The sequence below is a fragment of the Triticum urartu genome, chromosome 2 (genome assembly GCF_003073215.2).
Source record: "Triticum urartu cultivar G1812 chromosome 2, Tu2.1, whole genome shotgun sequence".
In the NCBI taxonomy this organism is placed as follows: domain Eukaryota; kingdom Viridiplantae; phylum Streptophyta; class Magnoliopsida; order Poales; family Poaceae; genus Triticum; species Triticum urartu.
In genome coordinates this window covers 463,511,147-463,531,659 of record NC_053023.1, presented here as the reverse complement: position 1 = coordinate 463,531,659, position 20,513 = coordinate 463,511,147, and the positions used below count along the sequence as shown (strand labels likewise).

At 45.0% G+C, this 20,513-nt stretch overlaps 2 protein-coding genes across 3 annotated transcripts; both read left to right on the top strand.

The window, feature by feature from the left end:
• Nucleotides 1–2,979: 2,979 nt before the first annotated feature.
• On the top strand, nt 2,980–8,662 carry LOC125537907 (protein NUCLEAR FUSION DEFECTIVE 4-like). 2 transcript variants are annotated; one of them, XM_048701232.1, is made up of 3 exons: nt 2,980–3,827; nt 6,934–7,871; nt 8,045–8,662. In XM_048701232.1, the coding sequence occupies exons 1-3, from the start codon at nt 3,492–3,494 to the stop codon at nt 8,550–8,552; spliced, it is 1,782 nt and encodes a 593-aa protein (XP_048557189.1). In that variant the 5' UTR covers nt 2,980–3,491; the 3' UTR covers nt 8,553–8,662. The 2 variants fall into 2 exon arrangements, with proteins under 2 accessions (XP_048557189.1, XP_048557190.1); XM_048701233.1 differs by having other exon boundaries at nt 3,696–3,831.
• Nucleotides 8,663–10,625: 1,963 nt separating this feature from the next.
• LOC125537905 lies at nt 10,626–14,563 on the top strand. Its single transcript, XM_048701230.1, has 2 exons — nt 10,626–10,906; nt 11,675–14,563. Exon 2 carries the CDS (start codon nt 11,809–11,811, stop codon nt 14,008–14,010), a length of 2,202 nt encoding a protein of 733 aa, XP_048557187.1. The 5' UTR covers nt 10,626–10,906; nt 11,675–11,808; the 3' UTR covers nt 14,011–14,563.
• Nucleotides 14,564–20,513: the final 5,950 nt, after the last annotated feature.

The window sequence follows — 20,513 nt, the reverse complement described above, 5'->3', positions numbered from 1 at the left end:
TCACACAAGCAGTCATCACCTCCCACAGTTTCTGCTTGCTCTAGGTATTAGCAAGATACCGAACAATGCCCCATCGAGATTGCAAAACACCAAAGGCACGCTCGACATCCTTCCTGGCACTCTCTTGCTCCTGGGCAAATATTTTCCTCTTCTCTCCGACATGGTTGGGTATTGTCTTGACAATAGTGGTCCACTGAGGATAGATACCGTCACCCAGGCAGTATCCTTTGTCGTAGTTGTGGTCGTTGACAGTAAAGTTCACCGGTGGGCTGTTGCCTTCGGCAAGCCTAGCAAACACCGGCGAGCGCTGATGCACGTTGATATTATTGTGTGATCCAACCATGCCAAAGAAACAGTGCCAGATCCAGAGATCTTGAGACGTCACGACCTCTAGGATGACAGTGCAAGCCCTGACATGTCACTTATACTGCCCTTGCCAAGTAGAAGGACAGTTCTTCCACTCCCAGTGCATGCAGTTCTATACTGTCAAGCATCCCTGGGAAGCCCCTTCTAGCATTCATCGCCAACAAAATGGGTTGTATCTTCAGCCGTCGGCTCTCTCAAGTACTCAGGGCCAAACACAACAATAACAGCCTTGCAGAACTTATACAGGGACTCTAGGCATGTAGACTCGCTCATACAGACTACTCGTCAATGAGATCACCGGGCACTCCGTATGCAAGCATTCGGATGGCGGCAGTGCATTTCTGATAAGGGGAGAAACCAATCTTGCCGACGGCATCCTCTTTGCACTCAAAATAGTCATCATAGCCGACCACTCCCTCTCTAATACGGTTGAAAACATGCCTACTCATACGGAAACGGCGGCGGAATTTGTGATGTTTGAACAACGGGTTTGTTGTATCAAAGTAGTCCTTCCAAATAAGGAAATGCCCGCTTTCTCGGTTGCGATTCAACGCCGGAAGATGGCCCGAAATGGAGCCACGAAACAACGGCCGCTGGCTGTTGAGGTGGTGATGGACCAACACGGCAGCCAATATCTCCTCCTCGTCGTCGGACGACGAATCGTCGGAGTCACAAAGGAAATTGTGGAAAAAGAACTCATCGACGGAGTCCATTTTCGTACCTTGGCAAACTGTCGAACAGTTTGCAGGCATCGAAGAAGGAGAAGGCCGGCGAGGGGAGTCGTGCGCGCACGGACCAGCTAGCTGCCCTACCGACTTTCGACGAGTGGGCCGGCGTCCGACGAGCGTGCCGGTGAGGATTTGGCCGGCGCAGCGAGGCGGCCTCTTAGTTGCGGGCGGCTATGCGGTTGGGGGAGCGGCGGTGGGAAACAATTTGCTCCTCGACGGCAAGACGGCGGTGGCGGGGCGACGGGGGGAGTGAGCGGCGTTGCTGGGCGGATGTGGAGGCGGCGGCAGCTGGCAGAGTCGCCGGCAAAAAAGGGCGGCGGTGTCGACGACGAAGAAGGCGGGCGAGGGTTGCTGGGGTGGGAGAGGCCAATAAGCCACTGACCAGCGGGCCCCGGAAAAGGAGTAGACGCGCACGCATCCGTCTCGTGTTCGCGCCGACGCAAATCCGGCTCAAAATTGAGGCGGGAATGGGTCGTCCGCGGACAAAAAGCGGACGCCTGTCCGTTTTAAATCGGCACGTTAGGCCGATTTTTCTGTTCGCGCCGACCCAACCGAACAACGACGGATGAAATGGGTCACCCCATTGAAGTCGCTCTTAAGACTTGACAGCAGCTCGCATGGATCTACTCCTTCCGTTCTAATGTAAGACGTTTTTACAAACTAAATTAAGTTATAAGAATGTCTTATAATATGAGACAGAATAATACTATTTTCGTAGGAAATGGGAGAGATCAGGAACGCGGTTAAACCGAGCTTGAGCTCAATGTGAGCTCGGTTAAATAGTAAAAAGAAAAAAAGAAACATTGACAAATGTTTTGATTGCTTGTAAAGTTTCAATATTGTACAACATTCGTGAAAAATGTGAAAAAGTTGATGCTCTAAAAGTATTATTTTCAAAAACATTTTGGAGCATCGATTTTGTCCTTTTGTCATATCTTTCGCGACTGTTATTTCATGATGAAACTTGAAAAAAAATAAACTTTCGATCTATTCGTGTTCAATCACGGAAGTAAAACGAATATCAGAAATATTAAAATTACATCCAGATCTGTAGACCATTTGGCGACGACTATAAGCACTGAAGCGACACAAAGACTTGTCGTCGTCATCGCCTCTCCCTCGCAGGAGCCGATCAAAACTTGTTGTATTAGACGGTCGAGAAGTCGTCGTGCTAAGGCCCTATAGGGCCAGCACCCCAGAACAGCAACCGTTGCCGATGAAGAATAGTGTAGATTGGAGGGATCCAATTTGAAGACATACGGACATAGACGAACGACGACCAGAACCGAGCAGATCCACCGAAGACACATCTCCACACACACGGGCGATGCTAGACGCACCACCGGAACGAGGCTAGGCGGGCAAACCTTATTCCATCTTCAGGGAGCCCCCGCCATCTCGTCTTCCTGAAAATGACATAAACCCTAACAAAAGTAAAAAAATAAAACATCTAAATAGGGAGTCCTCTTGCCGGCAAGGGCCCAGATCCACCGCGTCCTCATGGCCCCTAAGGCCACCGGAGACGAAGCGGCCCGACGGTGGCGCCGGAGGAAAGCAGAGAAACCCTAATCTTTTTTGGAAGGAGGAGGAGGCGGATGTGTGTTGTTGGGCGTATACATCGTTTTCTGCTTTCTATTTCGTGATGAAATTTTGCAAGCAATGAAACATTTGTCCATGTTTGCTAGAAAAAAATCCAGATTTTTTTATTTCATTTACTGTCAGAACAGGACTTTTAGATAGATCCTAGCAAGCCCTTTTTTCCCTAAAAAAAACCAAGACTCATTTTTCGGCAGGAACGTGTGTCACGTGTGTAGGATGGGATGGTGGCAGATTACGAAACATTTGGTCAACTAGTAGTGTCTCCTTATAAATCTCGGAATAAACTCAACCTCCATTCTCCCATCGCGCGCTCTCTCCTCCTCCTCCCAAAAAAGATTAGGGCTCATCACCCGACCAGTACAGTCATCCTCACACAAATACCAGTTCATCATTTCGGTCTCTCTAGAACTGTAGTAGTAAATCCTTGTGTTCGATCGAGCACTGCGTCTGTTGCCACTGCCGGGACTCGGATTGCTTTTCTCCTCAACTTTGGCATTCGATGGGTGTAAAGGTCTTCCCTTCCCGTTGGCCATCATTTCCTCTTCTTCCTTTGCGCTAAACAAATTTTGTTTAGCGCCACCTCCACCTGACCTGACCTGACCCCAGCAAAAGCAAAGCCAAGCGCCTTGCCATTAAAAGGCTTCCTTTTTTTGGCTCCAAATCTGCGTCCGGTTTGGTTCCTTCCTTCCACCAATCTCTCCGGCGGCTCTCCAATTCCATTCCACCATCGAAATCCAACCCTTGACCTCCCTCCAATTCCCCAAGAACAAGCATAAGCAGACAAGCTTGGCCGCTCCGATGGGGGTGCTCGCCGACAGGCTCAGGGCCTTCTCCACCAACCGATGGCTCGTCTTCGTCGCCGCAATGTGGCTGCAGTCCATGGCCGGCATCGGCTACCTCTTCGGCGCCATCTCGCCCATCCTCAAGGCCGCGCTCGGCTACAACCAGCGCCACGTGGCGGCGCTCGGCATCGCCAAGGACCTCGGCGACTGCGTCGGCTTCCTCGCCGGCTCGCTCTCCGCCATGCTGCCCGCCTGGGCCATGCTGCTCATCGGCGCCCTGCAGAACTTCCTCGGATACGGATGGCTCTGGCTCATAGTCACCAAGCAGGCGCCGCCGCTGCCCCTCTCCATGGTCAGTAAGTCAAGTCCCTCCTCTGCCGCTGCTTCTTTCTTGCTTGCTTTCTTTCTTTCTTTCTTTCTTTTTGAATTGTGCGCTGCTTCTTTCTTAGATTGGTTGATGATACTATGAATCTGATTGAATCACAGAGCTGTTCAAAATGGTCCTCAACTTTGAATGCTACTGCTGAATTACACACACAATACATTCAGGTCGTCGTGCCAATTTGTTTATGGAATTGCAAACAAGGTGGGCTGTAGACCGCAGAGCACATGATAATTAAATAAAATGAGGGGCACATGATCATTAAATAAAATGAGGGTTACTGGCTGGATAGGATCAGCTGATGAAAATGGCGTGGAGGGAGAGTACATCTTAGATTAAATCAGTTTTCTAGGCACCGGCTTTCTTGTGAAATTGACTAATCACACATGTTTAAGTGTGAAATGCCGGCCCGCCAATGGTGTATTCTTCTACTCCTAGTGTAGCATTCTTTATTTACAATAACTTGTCCTTGTCACTACTTTTGTTTTCAGTAGTCACCATGTTATGCTTAATTATTTACTGTCACAGCAACCACTTGCCTATTTGTCAATATTCAAGTCTTTAATTCTTTATCGGCGTGAGTTGATGCAACAGAGATTATTCTTAATTCAAATATTATGTTGCTTTTTTAACACAATTTTCTCTCTATAATATTTTAATGGATTCACTATAAACTATATTGGCCTTATCTGGATTAGATGGCCAAGTAGTCTAGTCTTACTTCCTAAACCTCCTATGTTTCTGTTGGGGAACGTAGCAATAATTCAAAAAATTTCTACGTACCACCAAGATCAATCTATGGAGTCATCTAGCAACGAGGGAGGAGTGGATCTACATACCCTTGTAGATCGCGCGCGGAAGCGTTCAAGAGAACGGGGTTGATGGAGTCGTACTCGTCGTGATCCAAATCACCGATGATCCTAGCGCCGAACGGACGGCACCTCCGCGTTCAACACACGTACGGAGCAGCGACGTCTCCTCCTTCTTGATCCAGCAAGGGGGGAGGAGAGGTTGATGGAGATCCAGTAGCACGACGAGGTGGTGGTGGAAGTAGCGGGATTCCAACAGGGCTTCGCCAAGCGTTGCGGGAGGAGGGAGATGTGTCATGGGAGGGAGAGGGAGGCGCCAGGGCTTAGGTGCGGCTGCCCTCCCTTCCCCCCACTATATATAGGGCCAAGGGAGAGGGGGGGGCGCAGCCTTGGCCCTTCCTCCAAGGAAGGGTGCGGCCAGGGAGGAGTCCATCCTCCCCAAGGCACCTAGGAGGAGCCTTCCCCCTTTAGGACTCTTTCTTTCCCTTATCTCTTGGCGCATGGGCCTCTTGGGGCTGGTGCCCTTGGCCCATATAGGCCAAGGCGCACACCCCTACAGCCCATGTGGCCCCCCGGGGCAGGTGGACACCCTTGATGGACCCCCGGACCCCTTTCGGCACTCCCGGTACAATCCCGATAATGCGCGAAACTTTTCCGGCGACCAAAAAAGACTTCCCATATATAAATCTTTACCTCCGGACCATTCCGGAACTCCTTGTGACGTCCGGGATCTCATCCGGGACTCCGAACAACTTTCGGGTTACCGCATACTAATATCTCTATAACCCTAGCGTCACCGAACCTTAAGTGTGTAGACCCTACGGGTTCGGGAGACATGCAGACATGACCGAGATGACTCTCCGGTCAATAACCAACAGCGGGATCTGGATACCCATGTTGGCTCCCACATGTTCCACGATGATCTCATCGGATGAACCACGATGTCAAGGACTTAATCAATCCCGTATACAATTCCCTTTGTCTAGCGGTACGATACTTGCCCGAGATTCGATCGTCGGTATCCCGATACCTTGTTCAATCTCGTTACCGGCAAGTCTCTTTACTCGTTTCGTAACACATCATCCCGTGATCAACTCCTTGATCACATTGTGCACATTATGATGATGTCCTACCGAGTGGGCCCAGAGATACCTCTCCGTTTACACGGAGTGACAAATCCCAGTCTCGATTCGTGCCAACCCAACAGACACTTTCGGAGATACCTGTAGTGTACCTTTATAGCCACCCAGTTACGTTGTGACGTTTGGCACACCCAAAGCACTCCTACGGTATCCGGGAGTTGCACAATCTCATGGTCTAAGGAAATGATACTTGACATTAGAAAAGCTTTAGCATACGAACTACATGATCTTGTGCTAGGCTTAGGATTGGGTCTTTGTCCATCACATCATTCTCCTAATGATGTGATCCCGTTATCAATGACATCCAATGTCCATGGTCAGGAAACCGTAACCATCTATTGATCAACGAGCTAGTCAACTAGAGGCTTACTAGGGACATGGTGTTGTCTATGTATCCACACATGTATCTGAGTTTCCTATCAATACAATTCTAGCATGGATAATAAACGATTATCATGAACAAGGAAATATAATAATAACTACTTTATTATTGCCTCTAGGGCATATTTCCAACAGTTTCTCCAAATTTCTCACATGTCAGAAGTAGTATATTGTAAATTTATGGCTGTCAAGAGTGTGCACATAGCTTTGCAAGGTGTGATGTTTGATTGCAAAATCTGCACGCCATATCATAAATCATCATCACAATCACTATGATTGACCGGTGAATGGCTGAATGGTTGCTTATTTACAAGTAAACAATTAGTTTGTCCACATCATTTTCTACACAGCCTCAGTTGCTTCGTCAAGCAAATGTTCGTGTGCAGCTCAGGATAATGTAACCCACACATTTGTTGCTTGCCATGCAGAGCTGCATTCTTTGTTTTGTTTCTATCTCTTAAATATATGAATTCATATATTGTACACTATGTATGCTCAGTTCTGTATACGGAACTACAGAGAGAATGCAAAAAGCTATAGAATTGGTATGGTCTTCTCCAAATAAAATTGATGAACGAGTTTCATTGTTGTCCAGATGGCCAGGATTCCAAACTACGTGGAGGAAATAGGGAATCCCCACAATTAGATAAATATGAAACAAAAATCTGGAAACTGACTAGTTATTTGCTTCCCTTTGCTCAATTTTCGACACTAATATAATACTTCTTGATGTTTTTAATTCAGATGTGTGTCCTTATTTTTGTTGGAACCAACGGCGAGACATATTTCAACACAACTTCACTGGTTACATGCATCCAGAATTTCCCAAAGAGCAGGGGCCCAACTGTGGGCATTCTGAAAGGATTTGCTGGGCTTAGCAGTGCAATTCTGACTCAACTGTTTGCAGTAATGCACACACCAGACCATGCAACTCTTATCTTCATGGTCGCAGTCGGGCCGTCACTTGTTGCCATTGGCCTCATGTTTGTTATAAGGCCTGTCGGGGGTCACCGACAGGTGCGGTCATCTGACAAGAACAGCTTCATGTTCATCTACACCATTTGCTTGCTCCTTGCCTCATATCTCGTTGGTGTCATGCTAGTCCAAGATTTCCTGGAAGTGAGTGATAATGTGGCTATTTCTCTCACAGTGTTTCTTTTCGTCTTGCTTATTTTACCGATTGCGATCCCCGTGGTCCTGACGTTTAGCTTGAAAACTGAATATCCAAGTCCATATGAAGAGGCTCTGCTGTCTGAAGCATTAAAAGGAGAGGCAGGTACTTCACATGAAAGGGAGGATCAACCAGAGTTGATTCTAAGTGAGATGGAAGACGAGAAGCCTAAAGACATAGACTCTTTATCCCCATCTGAAAGGAGAAGGAGAATTGCAGACTTGCAGACCAAGTTAGTTCAAGCTGCAGCAAGAGGTGGGGTTAGAGTCAGGAAGGGACCACGTAGGGGGGAGAACTTCACCCTGATGCAGGCATTGGTCAAGGCTGATTTTTGGCTTATTTGGTTATCGCTTCTGCTCGGGTCTGGATCAGGGCTGACGGTGATTGATAATTTGGGTCAGATGAGCCAAGCTGCTGGTTTCAAAGACGGGCATAACTTCGTGTCATTAACGAGCATATGGAACTTCCTTGGTCGTGTTGGAGGTGGCTATTTCTCTGAGAATATTGTCAGGTACCAACACTAGGTTCTCCACATTTTGATCTGGCATCCACTGTTAACACAGCAAATAAAAATGATTGCTATCATTTTTCAGTAGCTGTATTTTTTTGCGGTGCTCTTCAGTACCTCTCAAATTTTGGCCAGGCTTTCTTCATACATTGACCAACTATTCTTCTGATGATCAGGGAACATAAATACCCAAGGCACATAGCATTGGCCTTAGCTCAGATACTCATGGCTGCTGGGCATTTCCTCTTTGCAATGGCTTGGCCTGGAACTATGTACATGGGAACCTTCCTGGTTGGGCTTGGATATGGCACTCACTGGGCTATTGTGCCGGCTGCTGTTTCTGAACTTTTCGGTGTAAAACACTTTGGCGCAATGTATAATTTCCTCACAGTAGCAAACCCCACAGGGTCGCTGATCTTCTCAGGTCTCATTGCCAGTAGCTTCTATGACTATGAAGCTGAGAGGCAAGCGCAGCGCCGTCAGAGCTCAGCGTCGTCGTCTCCACAGTTTCTTCAGGGCATGGGGTTACTTGCAGATGGGCCACTGAAGTGTGAAGGGGCTGTTTGCTTCTTTGTCAGCTCGTTGATCATGTCAGCGTTTTGCGTCGTGGGTGCTGGCTTGAGCCTTGTCATTGTTTACAGGACCAAGCGAGTCTACTCTCACCTCTATCGATCTGTCCGGTGATGAACTTTTTTCCATGGATAGATCATCCCCGTTGTACCATGTACCATACATACATTATTGAACATATGATTCATGAATCAAGATACAAGAAGCTAAAGTTTGTTTGTTTATATAGTTGCAGACCATTTTTATAGTTTTTTTTGGAAGGGCAGACCATTTTATAGTTTATACTGTAAGCAACCCGTTCCCAGATGTAAATTGCAGGTCTTTTTTGTCCGAGGATGCGACTGTGTATTTATCTGTCAAATGCTACTTTACTTTGGCTGTAATGAACCCTCTCTCATGATAACACCTTGTATGGTTTCTGCCAATGCTGGAAACATGAAACTTGTGAAACTGCCCGGCTATTTTTATTAGACTTTCTTGCCGTGTATGAACTTGTGACTAGTAAATGTTGCCATGCTTTTCATGTATATATAGTACTATGGAATAATAACCTCAAGTGACCAGGGTCAGGAATTCAAACTGCAAAATGATTGTGGGGTGGAGCATCTCCAAATTTTGTTGCTGGAGTTTTCATGCTATTTATGTACCAGGTATGCACCACCTTGACTGTGATCTTAGTTCCATCTTGAAACTGAACACATCAGCTGCCTAACTTCAAGCTACTTGCAGATCTGGCCATCTATCTATCTATCTATCTATCTATCTATCTATCTATCTATCTGGGCTGCCCATCATATGGACGCTACTACTTTTGTCTGGCAGCAAAACTCCTAGAGACTTTGTTGTTTAGGCCTGTGAAAATGACACATTATTATCCAAGTGATCTTCCTTTGGTGACTGGCAGCATGTGTATGTAAGCTGATCCTGTCACCTGAAGATTCAGCTCCTAGGTGCTGCTGCCAAACAACTATCAGTTCTTGAACAAAGTGACAGAAACACAATCTGCTCGGCTCAGTTCTCACACAAGTCAGCTGCCACATTTTCCTTGTGAAGACACTTTTCTACAGTAGTTCAATCTGTAATCAATGTTAACCTACTATACACTGAAATTTGAACAGCTGGGATCTCCTGGCTTATCAACAAGAGCACAGAGTGGCATGGTTCAAGATCACACAAGAGGCATTCTGAAACTGGATGCAACTCAGAGCTGAATGCAGACTCACTCTTCTTGTCTACTTTTTCTTTACATGCTCAAATGAGGCAAATTTGAACCTGGGGCTGTGCCATGATGTATTATTACTAGCAACATCCTTGGATTTTTTGTTGCAATAACAGAATATAAGTAGCAGGTGTGTCAGCAGTGCTAGATATTTTGCTAGTTCTTGTGCTGCTACTGTCATATGCCTACTTTTATTATTTCCTCTGAGATACCAGTACAAATTGCTGGTGAGGTGATGATGTAGAGAGGGTGTGTGTGTGTGTACTTAAAGGGTAACAGGGAGAGTGGGGCCCACATGGGGGGAGAAAAAGGTTCTCAGTCTGCACACAAGGTATCTCTTCTCAGGAAAAAAAAAGAATTAGGGTTCACCGGACTGGAGAGGAGAGCAAAGCTTTTTGTGGCTGGTGGTTGTGATTTTAACTTAACCCTAGGCATAATCCTTGCTAGGTTAGTAGGAAATACCTGAAACAACCCTAGTCACATCTGATTGATCTAACAACACAGCACTAGGGTTACGCTCCTGCTGTACCCGCCGCTGTGGTTTTACAGAAATAGCCCCTCCCTAGTAAAGGTTTCTCACCTTATATAATGCGTATACGTACCTGCCCATGTATACACTCCAGTACCATGACGAGTGGGCCCAGCTGGGGGATACTTAAGGACACTTTCCCATGTGCTCCGCCCTGTATTAACGTCAAATCTACAGCTTAAAACAGCAATTAACAATATTAAAGCCCGAATTAAAGCACATAATCAACTCAGCCTTTTCCCCCCTAAAGATAAAGAAATAGCAGTAGTACTCCAGTATGTTTTGTATCTGAGCCGGAAATGGCGAGAAAGCCCCTGGGTTGACACCCGGCCTGGGGTTTGGGCCTGCACTGTGGGGGAGTTTAATTTGGGGCACCAAATGAGGGCAAAGTTTGAAACTTTTAAAGGCAAACAAAAAACAAAGGCGGAATAATAATCTAATCTCTATTTTTACAGGACACAGAGGCACAGAGGCACACGGCCTGACCTACACTCGCTCCTTTTTCTACTACTACTGCTGCTCTGCTGCTACCCCTCTCATTTGGTATTACGATTTTTGGGGCTTTGACTAAAAGTCTTGAGCTAAAAAACTTCATTTTTTTAGAGCTCCTTCCTCCTCCCCCCCGAAATTAAATCCGGGGCCGAGGGATTCGCAATTCGGGGGAGCCCGTGGCCTCCAATCCGCCCCGATTCCTGCGCCTCCTCCAGCCGATCCGCATGGGTACGTCCTCCCCCGACTTCTCCCCTCCCTGGCTCTCGATTCAGGTGCTTTTCGCCGCCGGCCGTGGCCTGCCGCGGCAGATCTGGCGGCCTAGGGTTCTTGGGGCTCTAGATTTTGAGCACCTGGGGTCAGCGCCGCTGCTGGCCCGGCGCGCCGGGGACGCGGATCGCGCGGATCGGTGGTCCTCTCGGCCGGATTCCTGATGGGGTTTTGGGCTGTTCTTGAGCTGATTTGGACGCTTCCTGGCACTTGGATGTGTTCATTTCGCTTGGGTTTTGGCGCTGTTCCGGGGGAGCCGCGGCTCCAGATTCTCTAGTTTTGTGGAGAAAGCTGGGCTGGATCTTTCTCGCACTGTCTCTTGCTACCCGAGATTAATTGCCTTTTTGGTCGGGTCGGTGTAGCTCCGGTCGCTGATCTGCTAAGCTTTCAAGTTCCGATTCGCTGAAGCAAATCTCAGTGGCGCGTAGTCCATTCTAGTGGAGTAGATTTGTTGTACTGCCAAATAAATTTGTCGGAGCTGAAATTAAATGATGACGAGATAGATTTCGCTTCCAGGTTGTTTTCCGGTCCTGCCAAATTAGAAATTAATAGATCGTTTCCGGCTGATAGTGCCGAAATTCAGTGTCCCTCTACTTCACTGCTTGGTTTACATGTTTTCTCAGGTTACACTTTGCTGTCGACGCTGTGCTATGTTGTTTGCGATTCCACACGAGTGTGCTCTGTATTTTGTTCCTCAATATTCTTATCATTTGCCCTACTTTGCTGCAGATCAATGGAGTTTTCATAGTTCTCAAGGTTAAGATCAACAGTACTGTGCAGTGAACTCTTGTTCATTTCTTGGTCCTGGGCTTCTTCATTCTTGCTCAAGTCCAGCTGTCTGTTGATCCAATTCAAAGGTGGAGATGAGTGTGGAGTACAATATGGATGAAGCTTTGAAAGCACGAAATACTGCAGAGAGCAAGTTTCATGCGCGTGACCTCAGGGGCGCACGCAAGTATGCGGTCAAGGCCCAGAATCTCTGCCCATCGCTTGAGGGCATATCCCAGATGGCGTCGACTCTTGAAGTTCATCTTGCAGCAGAGTCCAAGATTGATGGAGAGAGTGACTGGTACCGGATCTTGTCCCTGCCCGCCTTTGCAGATGAAGAGGATGTGAAGAAGCAGTACAGGAAGCTAGCTCTCCAGCTGCACCCTGATAAGAACAAGTCAGTCGGTGCTGAGGAGGCCTTTAAACTGATCTCTGAGGCGTGGAGTGTGTTGTCTGATACTAGTCGGAAGGCAATTTATGATCAGAAGAGGTCAGATCATTCTGTTGTCAACGTAACCAATGGCATGTATACGTATGACAAGAAGGCGACCAAGAGAGCTCGAAAGAATGCTGCTGCTGCCGCCGCCGCCGCCGCTGCTGCTGCGGCTGCTGCTGAGGCTACTGCTCGTCCTGCTGGTGTTGATACTTTCTGGACATCTTGCAATCGCTGCCGTATGCAGTATGAGTACTTAAGAATGTATCTTAATCATAACCTTCTGTGCCCAAACTGCCATCATGCGTTCATGGCGGTAGAGACTGGATTTCCTTGCAACGGAAGCAGTTCATCTTTCTCCTGGTCAACCAAGCAGCAGCCACAGAACCACAGTTCCACCAAACATTCATATGGCTCAACAAGCAGGACTTCTAGCATTCCGGGGACAGGGCATGTGGGGTATCAGCAAGATAGCACTTATGATTCCTACAACAGTCAAAACTTTCAGTGGAATCAGTACTCCAAGACAGCGCCTGCAGCTGACACAAATGCTTACAGTACCCAGGCTTCCGAGAAACCTAGAAGAAATGAAGAGAGCTACAGCTACAACTACCCTGAAAGTGGAAACACATGTGACCCTGAGAGAACTACTTCAAGGCGTGGCCGGTTTGCAAAGCGGAGAAGGCATAGTAATGATTATACTACTGTGGATTATGCTGGAGATAACAAAGAAACAGTGGTTGCAAGCACAGAGACAAATGCTTTCACAGATGTGGGGCGGGTTAATGGCACTTCAGTGGAAAAGATGAGATCTGCAGTGAGTGTAAGGAGAGCCAATGTTTTGAGAGAGATCTCCCAGATTGATACACGGGGTCTACTTGTTGAGAAAGCCAAAGAAGCCGTCCGGGGAAAATTGCAAGAGCTGAGCATGGCAGCATGTTCACGGTTTGCAGAGAAAAGAAAGTCAGAAGGAAAGGTATATCCTAGTGACAACAACATAAAGGCAAATGGGGTCCTCTCTGGCAAGCTTGGCAAAGGACTCAAGCTATGCAGTTCAATAAGTGTCGACACCCACGTACCTGCAACTGCAACTGATGAAAAGAATCCAGAACAGAAGCGTGTGCCTGTTTCAATTGATGTCCCAGATCCTGACTTCCATGATTTTGATAAGGATCGCACAGAGAGAGCTTTTTATAGCGACCAAGTATGGGCTACATATGACAGTGAGGATGGAATGCCTCGTCTATATGCAATGGTGCAGAAAGTTCTTTCAATGAGACCTTTCAGAATCCGCATGAGTTTCCTCAATTCCAAATCCAATATTGAACTGTCTCCAATAAACTGGGTTGCCTCTGGTTTCCAGAAAACATGTGGCGATTTTAGGGTTGGAAGGTACCAGATTACGGAAACAGTCAACATATTTTCGCACAAAGTCAGCTGGACTAAAGGCCCCCGTGGGATTATCAGAATTATTCCTCAGAAAGGTGATACATGGGCTTTGTACCGAGACTGGTCTCCTGATTGGAACGAGCTTACACCTGATGATGTGATATATAAATACGAGATTGTCGAAGTTATTGATGATTTCACTGAGGAGCAAGGGCTGACTGTCATTCCATTGTTGAAGGTTGCTGGCTTCAAAGCTGTGTTCCATAGGCACATGGACCCCAAGGAGGTCAGGAGGATACCAAAGGGTGAGCTGTTTCGTTTCTCCCATCAGGTTCCTTCTCGACTGCTGACTGGTGAAGAAGGCAACAATGCCCCGGAAGGTTGTCATGAGCTCGATCCTGCTGCAACCCCAGTGGACCTTCTTAAGGTTATTACAGAGGTGAATGAAGACGTGGCGGCACAGACTGCTGAATAGAAGAGGGCAACAACTCTGAACACTGAAGATAGCTTGGGTGTCTGAAGTGTGAAATGTACTACACAGATGACAACAAGTCAACATTTGTTGGTGTCTTAGTTCTATTATGCCATCTTATTTTTGGCTGATGACTTGGACAATACTGCCAGGGCAAGCAGCTTATGTCGTGGACTTCTGACTGTTAATTCTTAGGCATTTCTAACACTCGGAGTTTATCGCGCCATGGATATCATCTTCTAGAGTAAAAGAAGCATTGGGAGGCGATTGATGCGGCGACTAGTCAAAGGAAAGCTATGGAGCCTCATGGCTTGCTGACGGCGTTACTCTGTTCAGGTATGGTGTTGAGCATAGGAGCCATCAAGTTCGAGGGGGGAGACGCCACTGGACTTCCCCATGTACCCAGAAATTATTAATGTACCAAATTTACCTAAGATGTTGTATTTCCTTTAATCTATAGTGATGCGTCCTTATATAATGTTGAACTCGATGATTTCAAAATTCTGATTTGAACTCGGTGAACTGGTTCGGCAATTTAATATTATATTTAGTGGAAGCTTGCTCGTGGGCTTGTTCTCTTTCCTTTTATTGCTTGGCCGGATTAATGATGGAGATGGAAATTTTGTGCTGTTGACAATACAGTGTTCACTCCATGTTCATTCGATTTTCGAGATAAATGCAGTGTTCACTTCTTGCCGGTTTTCAACTATTCAGTGGAGCATGTGAATGGTTTGTTATGCCCTGTGAATGATCTTTTTTTAAGTTCAAAATTTTCCTTATTCATTCATGAGAATAGTAGCATCATTTACAAGACTGGACATTACAGCCTCATCTTTTGGCTAAACATTAGGAGGATTAAATCTAGCTGAACTAGCTAGTTCATGGGCTACCCGATTACATTCTCTATGACTGCTCAAAGATGACATGGGTGAACTCCACATTCTCTATGACTATGCTCAAAGACGACATGGGTGAACTCCACATTCTCTATGACTATGCTCAAAGATGACATGGGTGAACTCCAAAGTCATGGATAGCAGTCATCAAATATGTTGCTTGCAACTGACGATGAGTTTCAGTAGTAGTGATCACCTTGGAAGTCATCTTCTGCTCGCGAGTTCAAATGAGCCCACAATGAACAATATAATAAAAAATTCAAAAAATTCTAATTTTTTTGTGGCGAACTTTGACAAATGTTTTCAGTGCTTGTAAAATTTAATCATTGAAATGACATTTGTGGAAGGCACGGCAAAAATATATATAATTAGCATTCCAAAATGTTTTTGAAAATAACACTTTTGGAGCATTGAATTTTTGCCACAATTTCCTCGTATATCATTTAATGATGAAATTTTGTGAGCACTGAAAACATTTGTCAATTTTTGCAAACAAACAAAAAGCTCATTTGGGCTGGAGCTCAAAAACACCACATCCGACAGTCCTTGCAAGGTTCATCCCAAACCTTAGTGTTAATTCGACCGTGAAGGCATTGAAGCAGAACTCAATCTTTTCATTTGCCGCTACTATGAACTCTCCACTGGGTTGGAATCATGGTTCCATCCACATTGAGCTTTGCATAGCCTGCAAGCAATAGAAAATTTAACAGCTAGTTAGCGAAAAATTAGAAGAACTTGCCAAATGATTGAGTATGTTCTCCATGGAGAAACTTCCCGCGTTCCCACCACATGAATCATATCGCAACAACAACAATCTCTTTAAAATTTGCCTGACCAAGCACCGAAACCTCCTCTTCTAGTATGCTCAACAGGGAAGTCCAACCTTGCTTCACTAGCCAAATCAACAAATTCGGACCTTGTGATAACATCATCAACACCCAATAGGGGCCACATCTCCTTAACTGTAGGGCATTCAAACAACATATGCCTTGTGGTATCCGGACTAGTTTTACAGCCGGAACATTGGGCTTCAATCTTTATATATTTGTCGGCGAGAGCGGCTCTACAAGGGATGGCTCCCCGCAACCACACAAATATTTTCACCTTCGCAAGACACAGAAGACTCCGGACAATACCCCACGTATTGTTTCTTGTAGAAGGATCAATAAGGTCACTAACTCGAGAGATGAGTTGGTTTCCTCTAACTGCTAGAACCTTGTTGCATGATGACTGCGGAGTCCATGCATCTTCTCGGATGTTTATTTTTTCGCCGTACTCTTCAAATGTGATCACGCTTAATTGTATTAACTCCCGCATAATGCTCTGTCATGCATATGATGATTTGTTCTTCAAACTAGCATTGAGTAGATCACCATCCGAAAAGTATTTGATTCTAAGAATAGTATCACAGAAGAAATCAAGATCATCAATTAAACATCATGCTTATTTTGCCAATAAATCAAGGTCAAAGCAATGGATACTACAGAATAGCATTTCACCACTCTTTGGGATACACATTTTCCACCAGACAAACCAGTGCATTCTTTTATGGTTTGCATCATCAACCCACCAAAATCTTGACATCGCCATATGTAATTCCTTAGGAATTTTGAAGACAAGCATCGCATGTTGGTATTGCTTATGCAACCAATTTTAATAACACCACTTTTCCACCTGAAGAAAGACACTTCTCTTTCAATCCCGTCAATCACTGAATAAGAGGGTCAATAAGATACTAGAAACTATCACTTTTATCCAGCCCTAAAGTAGCCGGCAACCCGAGATATTTATCATTCATTGCTCCAGTCATAATATTGAGGGTAGAGCAAAATTGGGCCTTCATGTTTAGTACTAGGATCGAAAAGATATACTTGACTTATCCACATGACTAGGTGTCCTGACACTGAACAATACATATCCGGACTTGCTTTTAAACATGCATCATTTTGTACATTGGCTTTCATCAAAACTAAGGAGTCATCAGCAAAGAGAAGGTTTGTACCAGCAGGAGCATCACGGCATACCTTGCTCCATTGAAACTACCATTCTCCTCTGCATGTGTCAACAAAGTTAATGGGCCTTCAATACAAGGTAGAAAAGGTAAGGGGACAGTGACGCCCCCTGTCGCAGCCCCCTCAAAGGTTTAAAACTTCCAGTATCCTATGTATTAAAGCGCACTAAACACTTGAAACGCATAGCATCACCAACCCAATCAACATGAAAAACCCAATTTTAGTAAAATAGCCTTCAAGAAACTTCATTCCACACGATCATAAGCTTTATGCATATCCAACTTTACCACACAACAGCGCCCTTTGCCCACCTTTTCATTTTTATTGCATGGAGACTCTCATACCTGATGAAAACATTAATAGTGATTAACCGATCGGGGACAAAAGCACTCTGTGTTAGACTAATAACCTCAGGCAGAAGGCCTTCGAGTCTGGCAGCTAGCATCTTTGAAATAACTTTGTAAACAACATTGCACAAGCTAATTGGTCTAAATTGGGTAACTTTTTTAGGTGAGTTTATATTTGGCATCATCACAATACTCGTATCATTCCATCCATGTGGTTTCACCCCAGTATTAACTGCTTTAGGAACCTCCTCAATAAGGTCATCCCTAACATAAACCAAAACCTTTTATAGAATGCAACGTGAAGTCCATCAGGACCAAGAGCATTAAAGTCACCGACAGAGAACAAGACTTTTCTAACCTCCTCCACGGAATAAGGGGCCAAGAGGACATAGTTCATCTCACAAGAAATTCTCCGCCATACTCAGGATATGACATCAACATTAGGTGCTTGAACTTGGTCAGTAAATAAGCCAGAAAAATAATCCTTAATGGAACCGTTTAGCTCATCTGTACCTTTTCTCCAAACCCTGAAATCGTCCAAAAGTGTTTAAATATAGTTTATTTTCCTCCGAGCCGATGCGACCTTATGAAAGAATGATGTGTGCCTGTCTCCATGCATAAGCCAATTGGCCCAACCTCTCCGGAGGCAAACTGGTTCTTCCTGATCCAGAAGATTTTCGATGAGCGTTTGAAGATCTTTCATTTTTGATCGAGATTCAATTTCCAAAGGCCCATGCCTTAATTTCTCTAACTCTTTTTGCAGCTTTGCAACTATTTTTTGGGACTCTTCAAAACATCTTTGTCCCATCGATCGAGATCATTACGAATGGCTTTAGTATGGTCAGCCAAGGATGGGCCGATCCAAGCAAGTTTCGAATATACCCAAGTTGTTGTAACAATTTTAGTCACGGTCTCCTTGTTGAGCCAGCGGGCTTCGGATTTCCTTGGACCTATAGACCATTGTGTATTTACAAGAGCAAAGTACTCCGTATCAAGGAGAATGGGCATGTGATCCGAGTGAACACGGTGTTCATGTATTTTATTTTATTTTGAGAAAATCTGGTGCGCATGTAATAGTGCAGCAGAAGAAAATTTCTCAGCCCAAGTTTCATTGCATAAGGCTCTATCAAGGCGTTCCCCAATCACGCCTCGACTCCACGTGAAGGGATTTCCAATTACATACACTTCTTGAAGAGCAAAGTCATCCACACAATCCCTAAAGCTCTGCATCATTTGTTGTGGTCCGATATTTCCGCCTTCCTTTTCACTAGCAACTAGAATGTCATTAAAGTCACCAATTATCATCCAAGATGTTGTGGCATTGTTGTGAAGATCCCGTGCTACCTCTTGAGCACTGCGTTGGTTTTCCCTTGAAGAGGAAAGGGTGATGCAACAAAGTAGCGTAAGTATTTCCCTCAGTTTTTGAGAACCAAGGTATCAATCCAGTAGGAGGCCACACACGAGTCCCTCGCACCTACACAAACAAATAAAATCCTCGCAACCAACGCAATAAAGGGGTTGTCAATCCCTTCACGGTCACTTACGAAAGTGAGATATGATAGATAAGATAAGATAATATTTTTGGTATATTTATGATAAAGATGCAAAGTAAATAAAGCGAAATAAAAAAGGCACCAGAAATAGCTTGTTAACGGGAGATTAATATGATGGAAAATAGACCCGGGGGCCATAGGTTTCACTAGTGGCTTCTCTCGAGAGCATAAGTATTACGATGGGTAAACAAATTACTGTTGAGCAACTGACAGAATTGAGCATAGTTATGAGAATATCTAGGTATGATCATGTATATAGGCATCACGTCCGAGACAAGTAGACCGACTCCTGCCTGCATCTACTACTATTACTCCACACATCGACTGCTATCCAGCATGCATCTAGAGTATTAAGTTCAAAAAAACAGAGTAACGCTTTAAGTAAGATGACATGATGTAGAGGGATAAACTCATGCAATATGATATAAACCCCATCTTGTTATCCTCGATGGCAACAATACAATACGTGCCTTGCTGCCCCTACTGTCACTGGGAAAGGACACCGCAAGATTGAACCCAAAGCTAAGCACTTCTCCCATGGCAAGAAAGATCAATCTAGTAGGACAAACCAAACTGATAATTCGAAGAGACTTGCAAAGATAACCAATCATACATAAAATAATTCAGAGAAGACTCAAATGTTGTTCATAGATAAACTTGATCATAAACCCACAATTCATTGGTCTCAACAAACACACCGCAAAAGAAGATTACACAAATAGATCTCCACGAGAATCGTGGAGAACTTTGTATTGAGATCCAAAGAGAGAGAAGAAGCCATCTAGCTAATAACTATGGACCCGAAGGTCTGAGGTAAATGATAACCCACAAGTATAGGGTATCGCAATAGTTTTCGAGGGTATATTATTCAACCCAAATTTATTGATTCGACACAAGGGGAGGCAAAGAATATTCTCAAGTATTAGCAGCTGAGTTGTCAATTCAACCACACCTGGAAACTTAGTATCTGCAGCAAAGTGTTTAGTAGCAAAGTAATATGATAGTAGTGGTAACGGTGGCAAAAGGTAACGATAGAAAAAGTAATATTTTTGGTATTTTGTAGTGATGATAACAATAGCAACGAAAAAGTAAATAAGCGAAGAACAATATATGGAAAGCTCGTAGGCAATGGATCAGTGATGGAGAATTATGCCGGATGTGGTTCATCATGTAACAGTCATAACCTAGGGTGACACAGAACTAGCTCCAATTCATCAATGTAATGTAGGCATGTATTCCGAATATAGTCATACGTGCTTATGGAAAAGAACTTGCATGACATCTTTTGTCCTACCCTCCCGTGGCAGCGGGGTCCTAATGGAAACTAAGGGATATTAAGGCCTCCTTTTAATAGAGTACCAGACCAAAGCACTAACACATAGTGAATACATGAAATCCTCAAACTACGGTCATCACCAGGAGTGGTCCAGATTATTGTCACTTCGGGGTTGCCGGATCATAACACATAGTAGGTGACTATAGACTTGCAAGATAGGATCAAGAACTCACATATATTCATGAAAACATAATAGGTTCAGATCTGAAATCATGGCACTCAGGCCCTAGTGACAAGCATTAAGCATAGCAAACTCATAGCAACATCAATCTTAGAACATAGTGGATACTAGGGATCAAACCCTAACAAAACTAACTCGATTACATGATAAATCTCATCCTACCCATCATCGTCCAGCAAGC